This window comes from Branchiostoma lanceolatum, chromosome 3 (genome assembly GCF_035083965.1).
Source record: "Branchiostoma lanceolatum isolate klBraLanc5 chromosome 3, klBraLanc5.hap2, whole genome shotgun sequence".
NCBI lineage: Eukaryota > Metazoa > Chordata > Leptocardii > Amphioxiformes > Branchiostomatidae > Branchiostoma > Branchiostoma lanceolatum.
This window is the reverse complement of record NC_089724.1, coordinates 21,481,442-21,507,016: the sequence shown is the minus strand read 5'-3', so window position 1 is coordinate 21,507,016 and position 25,575 is coordinate 21,481,442. Positions and strand designations below refer to the sequence as shown.

Here is a 25,575-nt window from a genome sequence, read left to right as displayed (position 1 = left end):
GCATAGGACAGTCTGGCTTTGTGCGGCATGGGTGATACTAGTATGTAGGTTGACACTCGAAAATATGAGAAACTAAGTGAACGCTGCATGAATGATTTTACGGCGAAGTAGCCTTTGTCTCCGACCCTTTTTGTTCATTTTCTGTCGTTTATTGTCTTTATAAGTTGGAAATAAGTTGTGTTCGTTACAATGATGAGTGCGGTCCTTGTTTGGGACATTTTCCTCTCGATTCTGTCAAATGTTACTCCGAAGTTGAGGAGGAAACAGCAAAACGAGGTCATTGACTCCCTTCACCAAGGTGAAAACGGCGTGATGACGAGGTCGTTTCTACTAAAACGATCTGCCTAATCCAACGGGGACTGAATCACACCACTTTGTCTATTTGTATGAAAATCCTGCTACAAAGCTCGCGAGGTCAGTTCGTGCCTTCTTCGAAGCCGACCGGGCGAATCCCAGGCTGGGGTGTGGATTTCGGACTATGCAGTGCAAAGCACGTTGACCAGCCGAATACTACCTGGTTATGTGTCACAGTACCAGCTTGGGCCAGTCTTGTTTAGCCTCTACCAGTCTCCACAGGTCGCTGGAAAAATAGTAGAACTTGATTCGCCAAATAGACAGATATTGTAGCCGATACTTTAACATACCAGAGGAGTCAGCTGGCCAGGGAGTGCAGCTTGCTACCTAGCTGCGGAGCCTGGTAGAGGCTAAGTCTTGATCTCGATCTATGATGATAGTCCGAACAAAAACGAGAAAGCGCATCCCCATGCTGGGGTGCGAAGCTCGGTAGTCATTGCAACATCTCCTGTAGTTACGTACATGTAGAGCCTGCTATTTACACCGTCGGAAAGAGCTTGTCTCGGGAGAAGTCAACGTCGGGCTTTGTCGGGCACCAGTCGGACCCGACGATGTCCAAATAAGGATATTCCGAAGGGATGGGCCCTATAAACGAGACTTAGTTGCGCCCCTAACGCACAATTAATAAGATTGGATGGTTCCTGAATGTCCCCTCTTGAACGCTTTATTCCCTCCGCGTTAAGAATCGTGACCGCTACTAGCCTTTGATCGAAACCTCTGCTTGAGGAATATCATTTTCATACTGAAGTTATTGTCGATAAAAGATGGCATGAACACGTACACTAGGGTCAATGTGTTTATGATAAAAATACCATATGGACAACTATTGCTCTATTCTGTCTCACCAATACTTTCCTGTGGCACACCCGAATATCGGGTGTGATTTTATGATCATTGATTCAATTATTTTCTCAATAGAATTTTGTGTAATTGTATTTTACTTCAGGATGTAATTACGTAATGTTGTCTTCAATAGTCAATGGGATGGTGACCGTGACGAGACAGGTAGTGTTTGTTTTGGGGAGAGGCAAAGGTTAGGCCGTAACCTACAACATTCCTTATGATAACCTCCTAGGTATGAACTGATGACGCCAACATTCTGTAGATGCCGTTCAGCGCTGGTACACATGTAACATCTCACCAGAAACAAACGCGACCGTCCGGAGTCATGGACAATTTCCTTTACTGTCGTGTTCATGTCCTTCCTTCCTTAACTATTCTCATCCGTCAGCTACGGTGTGTTGGGACGCCGGGTTTGAGTATATGATTTTCATACCGAAGGTATTGTCGATAAAAGATGGCATAAACACGTACACTAGGGTCAGTATCAACGTGTTTAAAATAAAACTACCATATGGACAACTATAGCTCTATTCTGTCTCACCAATACTTTTATGTGACACACCCGAATATCAGACGTAATTTCATGAACATTGATCAAATTAATTTCTCAATGTCAATAGAATTTTGTGTATTTTATTTTGTTTCGGGATGTAATTACGTAATGTTGTCTTCAATAGACAAAGGAGATGGTGACCGTGACGTGACAGGTAGTGTTTGTTTTGAGGAGAGGGAAAGGTTAGGCCGTAACCTACAACATTCCTTATGATAACCTCCTAGGTATGTACATGTACTGATGACACAAACATTCTGTAGATGCCGTTCAGCGATGGTACACATGTAACATCTCACCAGAAACAAACGCGACCCGGAGTCACGGACAATTTCCTTTACTGTCGTGTTCATGTCCTTCCTTCCTTAACTATTCTCATCCGTCAGTTGCGGCGTGTTGGGACGTTTGGGTATGAGCCCTAACTCTTGCTATGGCAGTAATGCATCGTCATTGGGGACAGGAGCACATGGGGGTGTAGACAAGTGCACGATACTCGTCTTCCAAGAAGACTCAAAATGGTAACCGGCTGACCAAGACAGAAGCTCGTAGTAAGCATGAGATTGCAGACAGAGCTCGAGCAGGTGAGGTACAATGAAGGACGTATGTAGATGTTAACGTTAATCACAAAGTTGATCACAGAAATTGAACTGTACAGACAGAGTTGCATTGTGCTCAATTTAAAACGTATATCAGTGCCACCAAAGAGCAAACCATAACAAAACGTCTACGGAAGAGAACAATTAATAGAGAGCAGTATGATGTAGCCTCATACAGGGACTATCCTTGGCATATAGTATTCACTCTATTTGGCCGATTTCTACTATTTTCCCAGCGATCCGTGGAGCCTGGTAGAGGCTAAGTATGATGCATTTTTGAAAATATTGAATACAACATGTAGCCTCTACCAGGCTCCGCGGATCGCGTGGTTCGCCTATTGAGCTTCCCTGTATAGCGGACTACCCTTGGCATACTATTCACTCTATTTGGCCGATTTCTACTACTTTCCCAGCGATCTGCGGAGCCTGGTAGAGGCTATACAACATGGACTTGTGGGGCTCCAGACTTACGAAGGGGAAATGTTGGTAACCGCAAAAATACATGATGGTTCTTTTTTATTAGAAAATGACATTATAATACATCATGACCACATTTAGTACTGAGGGAGAGAACAGAAGCATTGACTAATTTGTTTTTCTGTAGCTCGGACGACCCTTCGTGTATGTTAAACCCTGCTCCTTTTCGCCGGCAATCACAGCTAGCAGCATTGCTGCAGTTTTTGCGGTTCCACTAAAGCACCGACCTGTGTTGTTGTTTCTCTAGAATACACCGCAGTGGCAAAACACAAGTTGGACGGGGATGGCGTCCTGTCTATGTGCTGTTAAATGTTGGCAGACATAACATTACCGATCAACTCCACCCAACTTCACCAGAATCAGAAGGAGTCAGTCACCTTGCAATTGAAAGTATAAAGTGAATGCATATTGTGTTCTCTAAGAAGTTTTATTTCAACATTCATGAACGAAAATGACATTGCCCGTTTCATTTTTACTGAAGTTGATACTAGTAAGGTATATAGTCAAAAGATCAGAAGCAAGGCCTCTTATCCATGTCACATATTTGTCAACAGTCGTTACCTTTTCTCCCACGAAATACAATATATATTTCTCAGTTCCCACGGAGACCTGGACAGTGAGTCATCGCATGTCTCACCACAGCAAATACCTGCTGCGGGGGGCAAAACGTCGCACTCCGCAAAATAAAGCACTTCCTTTCAACGCCAAGTTGGCACAACAGTCTGTCGGCTCTTTTTTATCATGGTATTTTTGGTGAAGAGGCGGAATTTTATACCCAAAAAGTGGTAAATGTATTTGATGTTAAACATCTGCCGTGGAGTGAAGTTGCTTTGGAATGTGCAGTTGTTTGAAAACATGCCAATTGGTGTAATTTGGCGGCTCTTAGTTGTGGGCTAAAAGTTGTGTATAGCTTTTAGTACTAGTTCTAACGTTACCATAGTTGTATGGCACTACGCAAAACAACCACTTCGGAACAGGTGATACAGAATCAGTATTTTATGTCTCTTCTTCAACTAAGTTTCTTCTGACTGCGCTAAAAGGTTCTCTGTATTCAAGTTACACAATCTTGTGTAAATGTTGACAACATTTTGGTGTACAAGATTTCCGTAAGTTCGCATGGTCAGTGCACTTTGCGCCACTACTTGAAACACTCACTTTCCTTGAGACAGAGTAAGTTCCCCGGGGATCTCATTATCTCAGTTTGTTAATAGTTCATACTTTAAGTCTTACGTCTTTTACTTGCCTCCTTGGCTTTGCGCTGAGGAGGACCGGATATTGTGAGAAAACGCAGTCTTGTATCTATTAGCCGCGTTGACAGATAAGGGTTCTATGACAAATCCACCCTGCCCGAGTCATTTGTGTACATATGTAGGGTCGCTGAACTATATGTAGCCTATCACTAGCCTGTGTTACACATGTATCATCTCTCGCTGTCAGGGGCTGATACCCCCCCCCCCCCCCCAGCTCCCTGACCAGAGTGACCAGCTGCATGAAGGGCTGATAGACGCGTGATTCCATCAGGCTATAGCCTGGATGCCAGACCCCCAAACTCTGAAATATCTATTGATAGATATTTCAGAGTTTGGGGGTCTGGCATCCAGGCTAATCAGGCTAGGTCAAAATTCTCAAAATGCCTACATCTATCTTGCATTCCCTAAAAATTCTGAGTCCAGTGTTTTAATGATCCTTATCCTTTAAACAACCTCACAGTTAACGCAGCTCTAGCCAAGGATCGGCAGTAGCAGAAAAGATAAATGACCTTGAAAATGACTTGAAGCAGTGCTTGACCTTGGATGTCTTCTCTCTGGATTGATTTGAACAAACTAAATAAAACTTCAGTAGGGAGTATGTGAGTAATGTTGTTCCACGGCACTGAGCCAGTGGTTCTTGGCCACTATTCCCCGTCTTATTGTAGTCTCTACCAAGCTAAGTACACTGGCTGTAGAGAGATTTGCCAATGGATTTGGCTACCAAAGAATAACATTTGCCACGCAGTGAGGAGGGGAAATGTTAACCTTCCCACGGATTGAATTATTCACCTTTACTCCGTAGAGGCTAGTCTTATTAGTTGTTCATCAGCTTTTCTACTCTACAGGCAGAGGAATGACTCCGGCTGGTTTTGACGTGTTTTAGGCGTTTTTGTCGGGCTTTCTGTGTTTTTTTCCCATTTTCTTTTATCATTAATATGTCGCTGGGTATAGCTTGGTGACATATGGAAACCGGGACAAAATAGAAAGCCCGACAAAAACGCCTAAAACACGTCAAAAACCAACCAGTCCCATGTCGTGTCTCCGGGTGAGACCACGCCTTCCTTCAGCCTTTTGTCTGATGGATCTTTCAAAATCTCCAAAGACTGTGGTAACGGCACCCAACAGAAATAGTAATCGCCCATTTCCTGCGATTAGTTTTATCAAGGAGGTTTGGTTTTATCGACCGCTGCTGCCGCCTTTGTGCTCGGTCGCTGCATTAACGTTACGCCCATGGCGATAATTATGGATGTTTGAAAAGATGGCACTGGGAGACGGTGGGCCTTACAACTTCTTGGAAATGAAAACAAATAGATGTAAAATCGTTCGTTTCCTGCTCATAACTCATTTGTATACATTAAACGTTTCCTGCTCGGGTATCTAATTGTGTCCAGAAGAAAGCCCGCCAACAATAGGGGGAAACCGCGATGACTTCCAATGTTTTGTTCAGGATTGCTCCGAAGGTCGAGCGTAATGATGGTTGTGAACTGGTTTGACCCCAGACGAGACAAAGGGATCCGGTGGAGGAAAATCACGTGATCTTCGGGGTAAAGCTGTGAAGGGAAGGCTCAAGTCTTCACCCACTGGTCTTCAGCGATCCTATGAACCCCTCTATGCCAGTGTTATGTTGGCTGTATTCATAAATGTGTGCTACACTTTGGAATGTAGAAGAACAGAACAGAACGAAAGCTGGGCATGGTAGCAGGAATTGTAGCAAGCAACTATGGCATGTTTCCATCCATACATGACTTTTATGCTGTACTACACGCCAACCCCCCTTCCCGACATGCTCGCTAAGAATAATCTACCGGATTCAATTTTTTTACCGGTGTTGTAGTTAAATCAATGCTGGACCAGCAGCACGAGCCATACTTTTTCCTCTGATTGATTTCAACGGCCCCTTTTCATTTACTGACTATTTTTGGCTCGCTGCAGACAGAAAGGAAATTTGCCCTATTTCGCTGTCCGAAGTGAACATACACTGATAAGCAGCTTCAGGCCTCTCCCATGTAGCGTAGACACTAAACAGATCCAGAACTCGCAGATTCTATATATGAAATGGCCTGGGAAGGTGAACGTGCTAGGAAAGTATTGATTTATGGGTTAATAGTGAAAGAAAACTATAAATACAGGGAGTTCAGCTGTAGCCCCTCACTATACTGGCACGCTATCCCATTCGCCGTGGTTCGGTTGTGATTTTGCGCATGTTATACATTTGTTTGGTACGTGTGAGCTTTTCAGCAGAATCAAAAGAACACAGTGATTCAATGTAACGTTGGGTAACATAAATTCGCGGGGTACTTAAATTCGGGATTTTTCGAAAACGGGGTATTTAGGGATATGTGCTAGATGCAACATCAGTAATACCGCTAGAAATGCACACTTGACAGACTAACGTATTCAGAACACTGTCTGAAAAGCTTCGATAACCATGCATTAGAAGTTGGCTACGTCAAAAACTCTCCGCCCCTTATTGTCACAGTCTGAGGGCTTCGTGGGAGAATTACACAACATGGTTGTCGGCTGGTTTATAAGAAAAATGTCACATCCGCTTCCTGCTAAACACAATTATTTACAAGACAACTTATTACAATCTCTTTTGCTAACCTGCAACTGGATTCTAAGTGTGATCAATCATCAAAACTCCTCTCTGTTGCTACAACCTACGGCACGTGTATTTTCCCGCCGCCATATTGTTAACCAGAATCCTGTTGTCAAGCAGACGACAAAGGTTTGTGAGGAACACTTTTTTGTCTAAATGCTGCGTGTGATAGTGGACTGAGGAAGATATTTTCCTCAAAGTTTGCTCCTAACACAACAAGGAACACATGGACATAGTAGTATTACCATTGCTACGGCATCCAGCTAACTTGCCATGAATAATGTAACGTTACACGTTGCCCGATGATGACGATGGGCCGACTTTGAGTGAAGTTCTACCGACTCAACACACGGGTTGTTCCCGTACTGGCCTGATGTGTGCGGTACGGCCGTTTTTTCGTGTATTTTTTTTACTTGGACACGTCCATATCCATAGCACTCTCCTCAAGCCAAGGATGGAACGAATAGCTGCTGTATAAAATGTGATTAGCGGTAAGATATTCAAGACGAATCTTCCCTGTCCGACAGCACCGTCATTGTGCGTGCGGCGGACGATAGTTTCAAGTTGAAATATTATGGTGTCAGCACGACTAGAGACAAAATCTACCATATATATGATTAGTGCAAAGATAGTACATGATACTGACAGAATTATAGAAAAAAAGAATGGTTTATTGTTCTGCTAGATTGATTTCAGTCAACCATTATCGGAAAAATCCCGAATTTATGTTACCCAACGTTACACACGCTGAAAAAAGCTGTAGTCAATCAGACTCATGATATTGCTAAGTCACCGTTAGAAAGTAAAAGTACGTGTGAAGGAAAGTGTACTTATGGTCTCCATAACTTCCAAGTAACAGCTCTATCAAACCATCCTGATATGACGTCACAGCCCCAACGCACGTCAGAATGTCAATTATGTGAAAGTTTAGAGGGGAGTTGGCATTTCCGTTTTACTTTGTTTATCTTCAATAAAACTCGTCTGCTGCTCGGGACAGTGTCTGGATCTGCCAAGGACGGGTATCCTGTGGTAGTGAAAGTTGTTTTAGGGTGTGTGGTGACATCACATACTTGTAAATTAAATGACGTACAACATACGTGACGAAAACGGAAGAATCCGGATTTATCAAAGATCAATTACCAGCGTGTTTCCTGTGCTGTCAAACAATTTTGGTTGATTAAAGTTGCTGTTCCTTGAACATCTGATCCTCTGTAATGTTGAGTGGAATGTCGCCGAACAACCGTTAGTCATGAAGTTGAGTTCCCTTGGCAGTTTAACAGAATGCTGTGAGCATGTTTGTTGGTTGAAAGATGTAGGCGATTTTCAAAGTAATGTGATTTGACGCATGCAGGAATCCATACAAATACCACAAACCCGTGGTTATGTTCCAAAGCCAACTTTGACACCACTATAGCTAGCATTTGGGGTTTACCGGATTGTGACAGCTGGTCTATGGGCAATGGGATCAGCGGATACGTCATTTCTCGCCGTGGCTGCCGCGATGATGCCGACGGTGGGTCTAATTATACACACTGTAAACTGCCCGATCTCGAACTCCTTCGATGAATGTAGGTCAAAGGTGATGAAGCTAACGCTTCAGTTTTATCTGTCCCATCTGCTATTCTCCAAGCAGAGGTTTCGGTCGAGTGGGGTAGGAGTGTCCGGGATTTTTTACGTTTCTCTTCGTGAAGGAAGAGAAACGTAAAAAATCCCGGACTCTCCTACCGGTATACCCCACTCGACCGAAACCTCTGCTTGCAGAATACTCATCTGCCAACCGTGCGTGATAGCGACCGGAAACTTGCCTCAGACTTCATGTTTTTGCCCCTGATGCTGTTTCCTGCTATGGGTTTTGTAGTCTTGCAATTTGGGCACTGGAATCTTACAAGAGACCTTTCCTAGCATCAATCTACATTTTCCCCCGCCCAAAAAGGTTCAACTTCCTAACTTCCCCGATTCAGGCTGAACGCCACTGGTGACAACCTTGTTGCTATTCGTTGTATGTCCGCTAAGCGGTGCTCTTGTACGGCAAGCATCGATAACCACCGGGCAAGTAAACATTGGGAACGATATTAAGGCAAGATTGATATCAATCTCATAATGTTGTTTTGTAGTCAAAATGGAATCAAGTCTCGTTTGGCGCATGTGATAAAGTTTAGATGGAACGTTTCAGCCATATTGCTAGAAAGTGCTGAAAAGGCGCCCGAGCGTTGTGAAGATCGGTTGTGCGGGGCCTCTCACTCCGTCCTTTAGGGACGACAGATGATGATGATGATAAATGAAGGCAACATAATTCAATTTCGTAGGAAATCAAATTTCCCGCCAAACGTTAAATGGCTCATGCTCCGCCCACCATGTTATTTAAATACAGTTTGATTGACACTTCTATTGGAATGCAACCCAAGTCGCCGCGGCCATTCCGCAAGTGGAGGGCGTCTTATCCAAACAACACTGACGAAAATGGCCATGTTTTTGTGACAAACGCCGCTTCTGTAGTAAACACGATGTCCTACAGGGTAGCGGAGAGTACACTCCAGGCTTTTGTAGCTATTTTATGTCTTTCCCTTGGCCAGGGACGTGTTTATATTAACGAAAATACTTGGATTGTTCAGGGTTACAACAACCTGAACAAGGCACTGCAAGATCGGAGCTTTGGGTTCCTTGAAGGAGGGACCGTAGACTACAACCTGACTTGTACACGGCCGGCTGTGAGTACAAATAGATATACTTTTGTCTTAGAAGAACTGTATGCAATTTGTGGTCACTGAGAAAGTTGTATTATTTTCATCTTCCAAGCACCTTTAGTAGTAAGCTTCCGGAATCCATTTTGTACCTGCTGAAATATAATTATCCTTGCTATGATACACAAGATAGTTTTCTCGGCTGTATTTTCGAAGTCCTCTGTCACATATGTGTTGCAGTGCTGTCATGCAATGTTATCCAAACACACGCCGGCCTTGTTGTCCGAGACTGTAGCACAACAACTCAGTCCAAAAATAGGATAATTTTAGAGCCCTTCTGACCCGAGTAGCAGCCTGCCCCCCTCCCCAGGGAAATCCTCATCTCATCTAACCATCCAGAAATACGATTATGGCAGAATGAAACTGACAACATAGGGCTAATGCATCCCTTGCTGCTTATTTCCACGTTAGGACCATCATTTCTTAATCAAAAGTGACACATAATTGTTTCATTAATCCATAAGCCTACCAACAATTCAGCTCAGATTAGGTACCGAACATTAGACAGTAACGTTACAGTAAGAACACCAGGGCACAGGTGTTGCACTTACCGTGAATATGTTACTAGAATACATGATCAGGAAAATTGTTACAACGGTGTCATGATGAAGGTCAAAATAACATGAGCCTATTTTCTTTTTCATTGCCTGCCTTTCTCTTTGTACTTAATCACCTGTATCAATTTGCACGTACACACAGTTTGAACAAATTTGTAGCTTTAGAAGCGCAATACCATCTGAATGCTAATCTTAGAGTTTTTATGTCCTTGTCTTCCTGGTGCTGAAACGGGAAAATAGATACCTGCATTAGCCTCATCAGGATTGGTCAGTTTTGATTCATTTTGATGGTTCAAAAGTCAAAACAAAAGCTGCTGGGCACTGAAGCATCACATTTCAGTGGGCTCATAGCTGGCTGCAGTTTGACATGTTGAGCCAGTTGAGGTAAGCTATTAAAGCTAACGGAGGGTGCTGCAACTTCGGCATACTCCCAACTTCGGCAGGATTTTTGATTGTCTCGTTCTGCAGAAGTGAGCCATTTTTTTTCAGCCACGGTGCTGAATAAAATCGTTAAGAACCCAACTTCATGCATAGAGCTGTCGTCTGAATAAAACAGGGACTTGTGTACAATTAACTGATTTTGTGCCACGAAGAAAATGTGGCGATAAAAATGTCTACGTTCGATGCAAGGACATTGTGAAGTGGCAACTCTTACATAAAACATATTCAACCGTCGTCATGCAAACTTACATGTTGTACACATGAGGCATAAAGCAAAACAAACACCAAAAAAACATGGGTCTTGGTTAGTTTATGTCGCGATTTAGCTTGTCTGAAATAACGAAATCAACCACGGCTTCGAATGCCCTCCCCCTTTTACGTCACGGCCATTCCGTTGACCACGATTCGAATGTGATACCTCGGCAAGGCATCTCTGCTCCCGCTGTACATAAGTCAAGTCGGCTCCAAAACGGCAAACCTTATCAATCTAGCTTGACTAGTATACGTCGGATAAACTTGCATTTGATAAGTTCCCGGTGGCAGGTTTGCACTACGTGGTTCCACACAAGCAAACTCATTGATGTTGCAAACGTGTAACCTAACCCCGCATGTTAATTGAAATTGACAGGCCGCTTTGCTTTGAACACGAAGTTCATTGATGTTAATGGCGATTTCTCATTGCTTGCTAAAAAAAATCCAGAAATTCTTGAATAGCGAGCTCTAAAAACAATTGATGATCGTGTTTAGAATATGTCATAACTTTGCACTGAATTGACCGGAAAAACAAGGAAGATTTGCCGCGTCCTTTCTGGTCACATGCGGTGCCGTGCCGAGTGCAAATGTCACGATTTCAGTTTGCGGCGTTACAATGCTTGCTCGGCAGTTTTGGACGTACTTGTGGCACATTTGTGGCATTTGTGCGTTCATGCTACGGGACCATTTGTATGATATGAAGTTTCTACTCTCATTGCCATACCAAAGAACGGATCGTCAACGTTGTCATGGCTTGGAACGCAACAAGCGGCGTAAACAGTCGCTTAGCCGCATCGGTGAAGCCTTACGCACGGTCAAAAATTATTTACCAGAGGGAGGTTGAAGTTAGTTGACACGAAATTCTTCCTTCTGTTTACTTGAAATAGTACCGACGAATCAAAGAGATACAAAGATATTTTTATGCCGAAGTTACGGTACCCTAATCAGAATGGAACAATATGGAACGTTTTAATCAAAACAACATACAGTAGAAGCCACTTAATTGCACCTCGGATAAACGCACCTTCCGTTTAATTGCACCGAATTCCAATATCCAAAACCGGTTCCCATTCACTGCATTGTTAGTGACTCCGCATATCTGCACCGCGCATGGTCGCCAATGCCGGATAACTGCACCAATTTTTCAAAAATCCTTGACAAGTTAACTGAAAAGGTTCGCTAAAATCGGCAAACGCGGTACAAATGAGCCGATACCTGCCGGTGTAAAGGCGCAATACCACCAATATGTTTAAAACTGTTTTGAGTAGCAAAAGAAGGCGGTCTCCATTGACAGTTATGTTGATAGGAATCGTATGGGAGGTCCCGGGCGGGTCACCCGTAATCAGTAACCAAGTTTTAATTTCAGTTCCTAGTTTCATGGCGGTACATGATTTACGTAAATCGACAACTGCACGCTACGTAATGTAAAACAGAAACTGTTTTCCTATGAGTGGCATGACGATGTTTCAGAATGCCTCCCCTGTAACATTACGTGTGTTGTAATGCGGTAGATCGCAGGGAAAAATGAAAGAATGCAATATCAAAACAGGTTCGTAGTCGTCGTAGTCATTTCTTTATTTTCAGCAAGGGTTAACTCCAAGCAGATCTACATTGGGCGCGAAAATCGTATATGCTAGCCAAGAGAAGCTCCAGTCAGCCAGAGAAGCTCCAGTCACCCAGAGAAGCTCCGGAGCTTATCTGGCTGACTGGACCTTCTCTGGCTAGCATATACGATTTTCGCGCCCCGTGTAGATCTGCTTGAATATTAAGCAAGGGGTCAATAAATAAAGTTAATAACTGCATAATTTCGTCTGTTTTCCTTGTGCTAGTGTTTCTGACTAATAATACACCCCCTCGCCCATGGTGGTGCGGTCCAGCTGGGCATTTCGCATAATTGCACCAGCCGGATAATTGCACCAAAAACGCTGACAAATGGGTGGTGCAGTTAAGCGGATTCTACTGTATTTCTGGATTTACCAACTGAGATTGATGGCGTAAATCGTGCACGGACGACGAAAAATCAACTCCACAACGGCAAATCCTCAAACACCACCACTCTAATTTATCATTCGTAAAAACGCAACACTTTTCAGACAACCGACACTGGTGCAATACGATGTCGAACTCATAGATTTACGTCCGAAGTTGCAGCACCCTCCGTTACATAGCCACATGAGAAACATGTAAAAGGTCGACAACCTTCACATGTAGGACAGATCCTACATGCACTGTTATTAGTTAATATTAGTGTAGTCATCCATCATTAATTAATGATGACTTCCCAATGAGAACAGAATTGTCTTGGGTCTACATTTGTTAAGAATGTGAGTAATGCCCTGCAGTATCAGTGGGAAGTGTCCAATGATGATGGATGATGTTTCACCCTGTGTGTCATCAAACTTGGATCGTGTTGTCGTTTGGCAATATGCGTTGTCACGTACCGCATGTAGACATGACATTGACTATCTAAACTATTATTATCATATCACTTTTGCCACTAGTACTTTTGCTCTTATCCTTTGGAATGAAGCCATCTTAAATTCATTGCTATCACTCATGTTTTAATTTTTCATGTATACCAGGCAGACTGAAATTGCTTTTGCAGTAAAATACTGCATGACTAATCATACAGGAAAAAAGGAGATCAGCAGTTCATGTTCAATATTCTACAGACTGAAATGAAAAAGGCAGTCTTTCGGACATTCCCATTGTTTAACTAACACTCAGGCATGTTTAACGCTGTTATTTCAATTGTACAGTTTCAATTTTGTCTTATTACATTGAAAGGAAGAGATTACTGTTATAATCAGACAGACGTCTCCTATTGGTATTCCACAGTGGTATGCCACTGTGACACAGAATAAATCCTAATAAGCCTAGAAAATGCCCACAGAAGGATGTACCGGGACTTGCAACAATCACTAAGTGTATATTTTGATATGTGATTTGAATCTGATCTTTCCACAGGTTTTGGACCTGTGGTTGCTGTCCTGCAATACTTCAGAAGCAAAGGAGGTAGGTTCTATTACTTCTAATGATGACATCATCCCAATCAAGGTAGTCAATGCAAATTGCACCATGGTCTGGCATCAACTAACCGACTGAATGTACAGACAAGGGATTGACCTAAGTACACTGGATATGCAAGATTCTGCCAAAAGATAAAGATTATGGTCCATAAAGCACAGATAATGGTGAATCCGCACGAAATTGAAATGAAATGGCTATTGATTGCTTCATATTTCAGGCCTTGGCATTTTCGCCCAGGAACTATTGCTTTGTAATGAATTGCAAATGTGTATGGGTTTAAAGGTAGTCAACACGATGGCACCAATATATTACGTTGTATTATCAGAAATGGATGGAGTACAAATCGCTGCAATGTTGACTTGCTTATTGAAAATGTAGTTCCTACTGTACTTAGTAAGAAGCTGAACAGCAACCTGCAAAACATGAATCATTCTGTTTTATATCCTTTTTCCCCAGTATGCTCGGTTGACGGCCAGCCAGCTTGACTGGGACTGCAATGCACTGCGAGGGTTGATGGCCCGTGACCCAGATAACAGTTACTGTAAAAGGGACAAGTAAGTTGTTTATACTGTGCAAATCCTTCTGCACTATTTCTGAATTGATCTATAATCCTGTAGTGCATTATATAAAATATAAGTAAAGTAAAGGTCAGGGCCAGGTAGAGTAGATGGGTGACCTGAATAGAATTGCATAGTATCATACATGCAGGGCTCGACATACCGGGTGAAGGTGCACCCAAAATTTGTTCTGTGCACCTAATGTTTTTGGCACCTATTCCCAAAAATGAATTTCAAGCCCTGTACATGTCATGTTATAACACCAGTTCTCCCTTTAAGGATTTGGGACAACATTCATAATGTGTGCGTAGTCAGGGTGTCCAAAGGGCCTTCTACGTTTTAGTTGATATGTATATGTGTCAAGAGTCATAGTATTAGTGTTGGGAAGTTGTTCTAGATACATGTGAGACACTGATATCTGATCACCTCTGTTGACATTGATTAACTTGCAGTTGTGTGTTCAAAGATTATTAGATAATCTTAGTTTTTAATCCTTATACAATCACTAGAACAGAATTAATTCAGCAGTTATATAAATCATTAAATGTCTAGCAAAGGGATTTAGAGTAAATTGTGTTGCAATTTCGTCATTTCTGACAACTACCAGTAAAAGAAATGTCTCACTCTTCAACTGTGCCGAAATGATCCACAACAGAAGAGGAAGCGTTTAATTGCCTTCTCTGTTAATCTAAAATTGACTGAAGAAAGATGGTAGTTTTTCCTTGGTTCTGTGAACAGGTTAATTGGACAACTTGCATGAGCCATTGAGTGGAAGCCAACTTGCAGGAAATGATATCCATCCTTCAGTTATCGGCTTTCGTATCGTATGCAACATCATGGAAAACTGAGGCACAACAGGGAAAATTGTTGTGGGACACCTGATGAAAACTGCTGTATGTACTGGTGCAACTTGCCATCTTGCCATCAGTTAGATAGCATATAAACTTACTATGTTCTTAAAGCTTTATGAGCACCACACAGAATCCAGAGAAGCAACCCCATTACATTGGGTGTCTACATAGCATTTTAGAAATGTGCATAACAAAGAAAGCTTGTTATGTGCTGGTAGAAAAATTGTGAAGTCAACATATTTTGACTTGAAAAGCAGGTTAGCTTACATCTGGTTAATAACTCAGTAACATTAACCATAGACAAAGGTCAATATTTGTATGTCTTGCATGAAAATTAGCAGTTTCAACCAATTTAGGATGTAGGGATGGATCTAGAAATCTGTGGAATAGTTACCCAGTCAGATAGTTTAAGAGAAAATCCCTACATCAGCCTCTTGCTAATTTCCCTTATTCAAGTTATTGTACACCGTAGGCAGTAAGTAACAGGAGATGCTATGTATAACTGTCAAAAGTGGTACTTAGACACATGCAAATGTAATCAATGGTTTGACAACTTAAAAGCCCATGACTATAACAGTATCCTGTGAAATCAATATTCAAAATCATACTTTTATGGGATTGCTTATTATCTTCTTGATTCTGTATGAATTAGAGTTAGTGTTTTTGTTTATTTATCATCAATAGAAGAAACAAATAGCTCTACTTGATTTCCTCTAGGTACATTAAGCAAAAACTATTTTTCTCATATTCAGAAGTAATTAGAGGACTGGTAAATATGACGTGTACAAGTGCACATGGATGTGAGTGATGCCTAAAGTTTAGTGCAGTGATGAAATATTTGAATTCAATGATTAGAGCTTTCTCTTTTCCCCCTCCCTGCTGCCAACCTATTGACACAGCACTATCAAAAGAGCAGCTGTGCTGAACATGGGGTAATTGGGTACCAGTGATTGACATGATGGAGAGAGGTGTATATTTCATTCTATAATGCGTTATGTTAGAATTGCTCTCACCGTATCTACTGGTTCATCTTGAATATCCTGCACACAGAAGTTTGTACAAGTCCAAAGGGCTTTTAGGTTTTGTTTCATAAATCATACCTGGATCAATACATCCATTTGTGCCTTCCTGTACAGGAAGCACCAGCAATAATTCAAAGGTTTAACCTATAGAACAGCAACAGAGGATTATACACATGTAACTTGATAGCAGGGCAATTCCATCTTGGCAGTGAATGTAGGTCTTTTGGTAATTACCTGAGTGTCCTTTCCAATATGTGTCTTCCAGAAGGGATCTTGAAAACTGATACGTAGTGATAGGGGTTTGTACCAGATGGCTGCATGGATTTAGAAAGTGATAATAATGGATTTTAAGAAGCATACCTCTTAAATATTTGGAAGTATGATTAAGTTACAGCTTGGACTTCAATGCCTGTAGTTTTTAGTGATACTGGTGGATTACTGACTCATGATCTGCCACAAAATCTTCCTGCAACAATACTACTTGTCAATTACATGTTGATACAAATGAAGTGTTTCTACTTTCTACCCTTCTTAAGTTAATTAACATTTTTCCTGAACTGTAAATTTGCCAGTCATAACACCAGAATTGGCATCTGTTACTTTATCACCTCCTCACACAGATGCTAGTTTTGTCACTTGAACATACAGTACATGTAGACATTAACACTTGTTATGTTTAGTTACATCTTTCATGAGCTCCAAAGACAGCAGTCATAGATCACAGGACTAGATCTGCCCCTTGGTCCTCCCACACCAACTCTACTTGTCACTCTTTAATACATGTGTAGAAACTTGTACCCAAGATAAGCATGCCAGTCTTAACATTCAGTCTGGCAAAGCTGATGCCAACAGCTAGCACAGGAGATGATGTAAGGGTGGAAAGAGCACTGAAGAAAAGAGCCAAAAATAATGGTTGAAGGGAGGGGAGGAACTTGAAGAAATGCATGAAAGAAAAAGGAAGAGAAATGTCTTCTTGAGTCCAATGCTAGTGTGTTTGCAAGTCAAGAATACTCGTCAGGTGGTCTGAAAAAAATCAATTTGGTTTAGTTTGGATTAGTTTGGTTGCTACTTGGACATTGTTTAAAACTTTGGGCCTTCTTGGGCCTTTTTCTTTTCAGAATCAAGTATAACGAGTCCCACCCTAATAGATTTCACATCCGACGCCAGATGAAGGACTCGCGCTTCTACACATTCTTCCTGCTGCAGTGCCCTTCTCACCAGTCTAAGAACCAGTCCAACCGCCGCATCGGCTGTCGGGTGAGTTTACCCTGTCTTCAGTTTAGTGCGTACCTAAACCCGAGTTTAGGTTTATGTCTGGACTCGAGTCCAGAGGTTTAGGTTCAGGTTCGGACTTGAAAGTCCGGACTTGAACCAATGGAATATGTGTGGTACGAATATTTTTTTCCTGTTTCATGTAAAATTGCATATTGGCATATATTTTACATGCAATTTGAAAACTATGATATGCGGAATTATATACAGTCAGTAATTAATGCAGAAGTTAAGTTATAAACAAAAAATAGCAATGTTTTCATATTTTTCAGTGCAAATTTCACGATCTAAGGAAGCTTTTAGATGGTTAGAATCAAAAAGGAGTGTAAAAGTGACAGATTTTTTTTCAAGTCCGGACTTGTCTCCAGATGTTTAGGTTTTTTTGGACTTGAACCTAAAGGTTAGGAACAGGTCTGGAACAGGTCCGGGGTTTAGGTACGCACCACTACTTCAGATAGTTTTCAGTGCCTCTTGGAACCAGAACTGTAAAGAAAATGACAATGACACTCACACTTTGTTTAGTAAAACATATTTTTCATATTATAAAGTGTTGTCATTGTTTTATTGTTGCTACTTGTAAATGACATGGAAGAAGTAGAGAATATATCAGGAGATGCCAAATGCTGTTCACTTCCTCCACAATTTTAGCAATTGGACAAAACTGAAGATTTAGATTTGTAATGATAGTTGCCCTTGCCATACACACTCTGTATCTAGATTCAAGTTTTAATTTTGCCATCCTGCAATCGTCTAGTCTTCTAATTATCATGAAAACTGCCACAGTTTTATATGAAAAACTGTCCATATAAGTAGAGTAATGCATCCCCCTCTGTTGGCCTCTGGATCCCCAGGTATTGGATGATGAAAGTCCATGTACAGTGTACTAAGTGGTACGGTTGTGACCTTCCTGTCCACATTTCCTGTGAATATCTTGTACTTCAGATACCTTGGCTTTAGAGGCTCTCATCTAGCTGTGATAGAAGTGGGAGAGAATGCTATAAATAATGCAAGAGCTTAAAGTAGCTTACTGCTAGGGCCTTTCTGTGAGATTAAATCAACAAAATGGTTTGAAAACAATTAGTGGAAAGTAAATGTGATTTAAGAGAACAAATTGTCACAAAATAATTAAAGATAGAAAACACAGGAAGACCAAAGGTAATTTGAATTCTAAAATCATTAAAAAACCTATGGTTGATATCCCCATTCTATCTCTCATTGCTTGATTATAAATTAATAGTATATAACATGCTTTAGGTACTCTAGTATGCACACATCAAGTATTTGCGTGTGCATGATGATATTGGATTGGTTGTTAAACATGTACATGCGTAAGTGATGAACATGTCGTCAAGATGCTGCATCTGGTGTGCTTATGTTGCACACTTATATGTTTATTGCCAAAATATGCCTGAGGGCTAATTACAAGTAGGTGTACATGTAACATCCATATGAGAATAATACATACAATGATATTAAGAGCTACTTCCTATGTTAGTAAGTAATAAGTATCTTCAGAGCTTGTGAGTGGAATATGTTGACCTTCATTTCTGACTGGAGGTTAAGCTGAAGATGGTATACTGGTCACTGCAGTAGCTGCGTGCATACCATGGACACATGAGAAGATTTTGGACATTGTATGTCTGGCAGTACCAATGAGGGGCTGGTAAGGAGGGAGCAGGAAGGAGATTGGGGAAAGAGGGCTATGATTTTTTTTTACATGATACTTATTATTTGATAACTAAAGGTAGTTCAAATGGCAAAAACTGAATCTAAATATTTCCCATTTGTATAAAATGTAAAGATGATATGAAAAAAAGATTGCATTAATTTTCAAAATACAACCTTAGGATTCTTTCCCTTATAGGCTCCCTTTCTGTGAGATGGCGATCACTGAGCAACAGTACAGCAACCAAAATTGGTTTAAAAGATGACAAAACACAAAAATCATGATATGTCGAATTTTTGATTGCTAAGCAGTTGCTCAGCGATGGCAGCTTCTAGTGGAAAGGTGGTGATATCAAACTGTTTTGCTGCCCTAACTTTCATGATGATAGTTACATGTGTTAGCCAGCTAAACACGTATGCATGCACACATGTATGTATACAGTCCATTCCATGTCTGGTTTGTGTTCCCAGTCGGAGCTAACCCTCCTGAACCCCAATGGTGAACACCTGAGCAGCGATGAGATCCCCCTGCCATGGATCTTTGTGGTGCTGAACATCATGTGGTCCACCATGGCAACACTCTGGCTCATCAACTGGGTCAAATACCACAGGGTAGGCTTGCAGCTTTTCCTAGTGTCTAATCAATAGGAATCAAGGCCACTGGCACAACAGGATATGAAGATTAAGGCCACTGTTTACATGTATATCTGAGGAAATTTTACAATTTGGTGGATTTTGTATTCATAACGATAAACAATGTTATCTTTTAAAAGATAACACCTACGTGTAAGGAGACTATCAGCATTAATTTATTTCCCTGGGGTACAACAATATATTTAGTAGTCAGTATGGTTATGCATGTCGTGACTAGGAGCCAAATTGAGTTATTTACTGTTACAACATGTACTTATTTATGCCAGTTCTTATATTATTAAAGCAGTTGTATTCTGGAGAGTTAGTGCAAAATTGCTGTCAATTTTTTTTTTGTCAGAGGTGATGTGAAATCATTATCTATGGTTGTGTGTACTGTGGTGTTCCAGCTTCACTCACTCTGGAGGCCTACTGGGTTAGTAGTGATGGAAGTGAAGCATAATTGAGACAGAGAAAAATAGTCATTTTCTGTTTTACATGTGGAAAAAATAGCCTCCCACCAATGTTTTGGCATAACTTAGTCAAATTTTCAATTTCATGTAGACGTACCAGTTTTTGGTCCATCAAGGATCTCAGAATCTTTGCTCAATATGAGCAGGAATTTTCCGTCCAATGTGGGAATGCTGGATGCTGTCAAACTCAAAGCCACAATCACTATGTAAGGACTCCCTGTAAAACAAGTGTAACTCTCACATATGGAAATCCAAGAGTTATATGGGAAGAGAGATGGCACAGTAGCATTAAAAGCTAGCTAGAGCCTTTAAAGTTGAGCATGAGTGTGTCGTTAATGTTTTGGCCATGTGCTTCATGCTATTTGTGTCTAGAAAGTACATCACTTAACACATCTAGCTCTAGATACTGTTACATCATCAGGACTGAATTGGTGTATGAGATCATGATATGATACTTATTCATCTTGTCAGCCTATAAGATCATGATATGATACTTAGTAAACCCATCTTGTCATTGTAAATCACCTTTATGGATGTCGTTGAAAATTCATGTAGGTGTGTTGTGCGTCATAGATTGAAATCCATTAGCAGAGGACCTGCAAGTGCTGTGGTCATATTCAATTTGATACAGTACTATATTTTGGGACCAGATGAGAGCCAGGCATGGTTTGTTTGAAAGCATTTCAGGGAGGATGGATGGAGTGACCGTGTGCTTTGAATCATTTATCATGGGTTAGGCATGCTACTATTTCTGGTCCTGTATCGTAATAAAAGAATGAAATTGAAAAGAATCGGGGCTGCAGTGCTGTTGAAATAGTAATGAACATGGAATTATGATACAATAATGATTTTGTGATTCATTTCCTTTAGTTTATATATCTTATCGTCCTGTGCTGGGTGTACATTTGGGCAAGGTTTTGTAAATCCAAGGGGCCACATACAACTTTTGCCTAACATGGTATCAGTCAATTTCAGTAACAAGGTTAATTTTTCCTGTGATGTGGTGAGCCGTTAAGCAGGTTGAATTCAATTCAATTCAACAGAATTAATGTGCAAATACACACTTTGAATCTATTTCCTGACTAACTGTATTACATTTTGTATCACAATTTCGTATCTTAATGTTGATATGTGTGGACCTGTATTACTCTAAATCATTCTTTAAGGAGACCATGAAGCACCATCAGGGCTCGAAATACTGGGTGCATGTGCACCCAGTGCACCCAATTTTGGAGCTGTGCACCTAATTTTTTACTGTGGGTGCACTGGTGCACCCAAATATTTTCGTACAGTTTAATGTGTAAAGGTATCACTGCACACTAGTAGACAGCATATTCTTGACATCTAAGTGTAAGAAAATGATAAAATCTGTGTTGTAGTACTTGTTTAAGATTTTGATGTTAGAATTTGAGTTAATTTCGATTTTGAAAGCTTCAAAACTGCGTGCCGAGATCGCGTGCCAAACGCGCATGAAGAGGAACAGTAAGGTTTGTCACTAGGTTTTGCTTATAATAGTTACATTCTACTTAATTTTATGTGGTGCACCCAAAAAATTTTTGGTGCACCCAGTTTTTTTAGGTTGGGTGCACCAGTGCACCTATTCCAAAAACTGAATTTCTAGCCCTGACCATGTAGTGACATCGGTGTGGTGCAACAGTTAGAGCGTTGGACTCAGAGCCAATAGGTCCCGGTTTCGATGCTCACCATGCCCCAACGGTGTGCCCTCGAGATAGGCACTCTACTGCCTACACAACATTCGCTGGCAGTGGAGTGATGCCCACCGAGCCTCTTCGGCTCATCTGTCTAAAAGTGTGCTAAAAACACTACGGATTTGGTGCCGATGTGCCAACATCTAGAACTGTAATTTTTTTTTAAGCACCATGTAACCATTTTTATTAACCTTCTGTTTGACAGTTTTCCAACAACCTGCACAAGTTTATCACTGTGGTCCCCATCTGTAAGATTGTCCTGGTGTTCGTTGTGATGGTCAGGTGGCACCAACTGTCCAGGGATGGTGAGTACACACAGCAAATATCCACCCACCGTCTTTATAATGGTGCTTTTTATCGTCATTTGCAAATTAAGAAATGTAGAATCAAAAAGCTACTTCATTACTTATTGTTGCTGTAACTTAACTGTGATGCCTTGGCCTAACATGTATGTTACATTTTGGATGTGCCGAGCATTAAGAAATGTTCAAAATGCGTGTGAAGAACTAGGTTACTTTGGCACTACACATTACCTGGCAGGTTTTCTTGGAACTCAAGCAGTAAATGACAAAGGACCCAGTTCCCTAAATCAGCCTACATCAGTCCTGTACTGTAAGTGCCCCTAAAGGTTAGCTGTCTTAAAAGATTTTGTTGGTCTTACGACCCAAACGGCTCTTCCTTTTGACCTGACAACTATTGCTGTGTTGCTAGGCATGGAGTCGAAGCCGATGCAAACCCTGCGGTACTTCCTGGAGAGCGTGGAGGACGCCATGCTGTTCATGGCCATGATGGTGATCTCGGAGGGGTGGGGGGTGGTACGCTATCACGTACGCCACTTCCGCTGGACGGTTCTGGCAGGTGAGACAGAACATGCTCCAGTCCCCTCCAAAGTGTTCACTCTCCAATCATCAGAATACACTGAAGTACTATTTCAATTAGTCTCATTAGACGTGGCCAGATTTGGGGAAAGAAATGTAGCCAATGTTTTCTATGAGTCAGGTGAAAATGCTAACTGTGATGGAAAAAATATCACATGTACTGGTAAAACTAGACAGGTAAACCTCAAAGTAACCAGTGCATTAGTGAGAAAAAGATTTTATGTGCCAGTAAGAGAGGTCTGACCTATCGTTTGTATTCGCAGCCATGTTCGTGGTGTTTGCTGGCTCTCGGATGTGTGTCCACTGGGTCCACAACTACTTCCTGGTGAGTTTCCATGTGCTCAGATGTTTAGTCATATTTGTGTCATCTGTATTGCTTCATGTAAAACCTTTCCATATCCTGTTTATCAAGGCAAAGGTGTGTTTATCCATATTTCCTGTTTTTTAATTTTTTGGGGTATAATCAATTGCAAGTCTTGGAATGATATGAGAAATTTATAACTTAACTGTCCATTCCAGGCTTTTGCAGTGTGTTGCGTGGTGTTCGTCATGTACCGTGCCTTGAAGTGGTGCTCCTACAACATGGAGGTCCTGCGCCGCCGACAGGCCAAAACCTTCAACTACATTCGCCGCCTCAACCTGGAGTACAAGTCCGAGATCACGCTGCACGACCAGATCCACAAGAAGTTCGAGCTCTACAACAATTTTCGCATGGTCAGCGCGGCATTCTCCATGCTGTACGCCATTGTTGTGACCTTGGGGACCTTTCTGTCCGAGTTCACGTGGGTTCAGGTTCTCACGTTCGAAGTTCCGGAGCTGCTGGTTTACCTCGCTATTGGTATCATTTTCAGACTACAAGACTTTGGGAAGTACGATAATGTAGAAATGATATCCCACCAGGAGAACTATGCTGCAGTGGTTCTACCGGAGGTCCTGCAGACGGGGAAGAGGTTGAGACTGATGTTGGGGCATTATGATCAAGATGATAAGGACGAGTCCAAGCAGGACAGAACGCGCAGCCCCCAGCGCTTCCTGCAGTCTTACCTATCAGCGTTAGCTTTGTAAGAAGGGACTTGTTGTAATGCTGCGTTTGTGCCCGGTTCTTGTACATTGTTGTAAGTGAGAGGAAAGAGTGAATATTTATGGTAAATCGTTAATGTTAAGACAGCAAGGTAGGGTTGCAAATGCTGTATTGATGAACATATTACAGCATGAGCACTCAACCTGAGCTACTGGTTTATTTATTTCTCAGGATTCATGCATTGTTTATGAAAAGTGTTGGTGTTTAAAGGTCGCATGTATCTGTACATGTTGTATCTCTATCAGTATTGTGTAGGGAGGCAAGTGGTTATAAAAGGACATTATTTTTTTAGGACATACACGTATGTCTGGCAGCATATGCAGTGGTAGTACTCTGAATATTCTGCCATGTAAATACATGTAACGTTACTACATAAGAATCCTGAATATTTAACCTTTCCGGGAAAGAAAGATTTTTTAAAAACATCTAGTACTCAGTAATCAATAATAGGAGCAAATCTAAGAAATCTGGTCAGTTGATCAAGAGTCTTAATTAACGGTGTCATCTGCTTGATGACAGGTACTATGAGATGTCTGAGAGGTGCTTGTACTATAAAGGGAAAAGTTGTGCAAGAAGTGTTTGGGATTCACTGTCACGACTACTTGTAAAAAAATTTTAGTTTATATTATTTTCATCTGACTGTTCTTGTTCTTTGTTATCTGTGACTGCAGCTGCAGAAACTTGCACAAAGTTATCAAAAATATCAGCAGCATGGCATGGCTAGAAGTGAAGTGGTGTACGGTGCAGTAGTCTGAATGGAAACATAAGGTGCATAGAATGTCTTAACTGGGCCCAAAGCTTCTGATTGTACTTCATAGAAAATAATTTGTCAAGAAATCGTTTTAGATCAGTTATTACATGTATATGGACATATGTATGTATGAGTGAGATGGAGTTATAAGAATCAGATGCCCCTTTCTTAAAAAGAAAACCTCAGCATCTGTAAATTGCATTAAAGATCCTAAGCAACTTTTAGTGTGATTTTCTTGAATGTCTCCGGATATTTAGGCAGACAAATGCATATCAAAAAGCAATCAGACTGATATCATTAAGATATCTAATTTGACACGATACTGTACATGCAGAAATGTTCGCTGGGTTTTAATTTTACAGTAGGGAGAACAGGAAGTGTTCGACGTGGTTTTGAGGTCTCGTTTAAAACAACAGTATTATAGTGCTACAGTTTCCCAATGGAACGGCTTTTCACGGTGGTTTCAAGGTCGCAGTAAACGTTCACCGCGAAAACCGCAAACATAAAACCACCGCGACCATTTCTGCATTTACAGTAATCCATCAACACGAAACTCAAACTGCCACAGATTTTCTTTCAATGTTTACCTGTGTCAAACGACACTGAAGAGCAGAGTCAAAAAGTGACAGGTGCTCCCGATAGGTTATCATTCTGGCCATAAATTTACAACTTATCAAGAGAATGAATGTTTTTCCAGTTTGATGATGTTTGGTTTTGTTTGAGACAAAATGGATTCCCCTCCGTCTTTTAACACCATGTAAAATATTAGTATTGTCCTGTATTTTCCTGAGTAAGAATTTTGTAAATCACTGGATGTATGTTCAGGATGTTCCAACCCCAGTGTGCAGATGTAAGTGTATGACATGCTGGCCCTCTGTGTCAATTCACGTCTTGTGTAGCTGCCCCTCCAATGGAATATTGCCCGGCGGAGATTAATAAAAGGGATAAATTGTTCACATTATCGCCTTTCTTTGTTTTCTGTATAGTTTCTGGGAC

At 41.3% G+C, this 25,575-nt stretch overlaps 1 protein-coding gene across 1 annotated transcript; it reads left to right on the top strand.

The window, feature by feature from the left end:
- Nucleotides 1–9,052: 9,052 nt before the first annotated feature.
- LOC136431008 (uncharacterized) lies at nucleotides 9,053–25,533 on the top strand. Its single transcript, XM_066422187.1, has 9 exons — nucleotides 9,053–9,377; nucleotides 13,628–13,675; nucleotides 14,147–14,244; nucleotides 17,239–17,377; nucleotides 19,529–19,669; nucleotides 22,075–22,174; nucleotides 22,581–22,727; nucleotides 23,011–23,072; nucleotides 23,267–25,533. Exons 1-9 carry the CDS (start codon nucleotides 9,063–9,065, stop codon nucleotides 23,810–23,812), a joined length of 1,596 nt encoding a protein of 531 aa, XP_066278284.1. The 5' UTR covers nucleotides 9,053–9,062; the 3' UTR covers nucleotides 23,813–25,533.
- The last annotated feature ends 42 nt before the right edge of the window (nucleotides 25,534–25,575 follow it).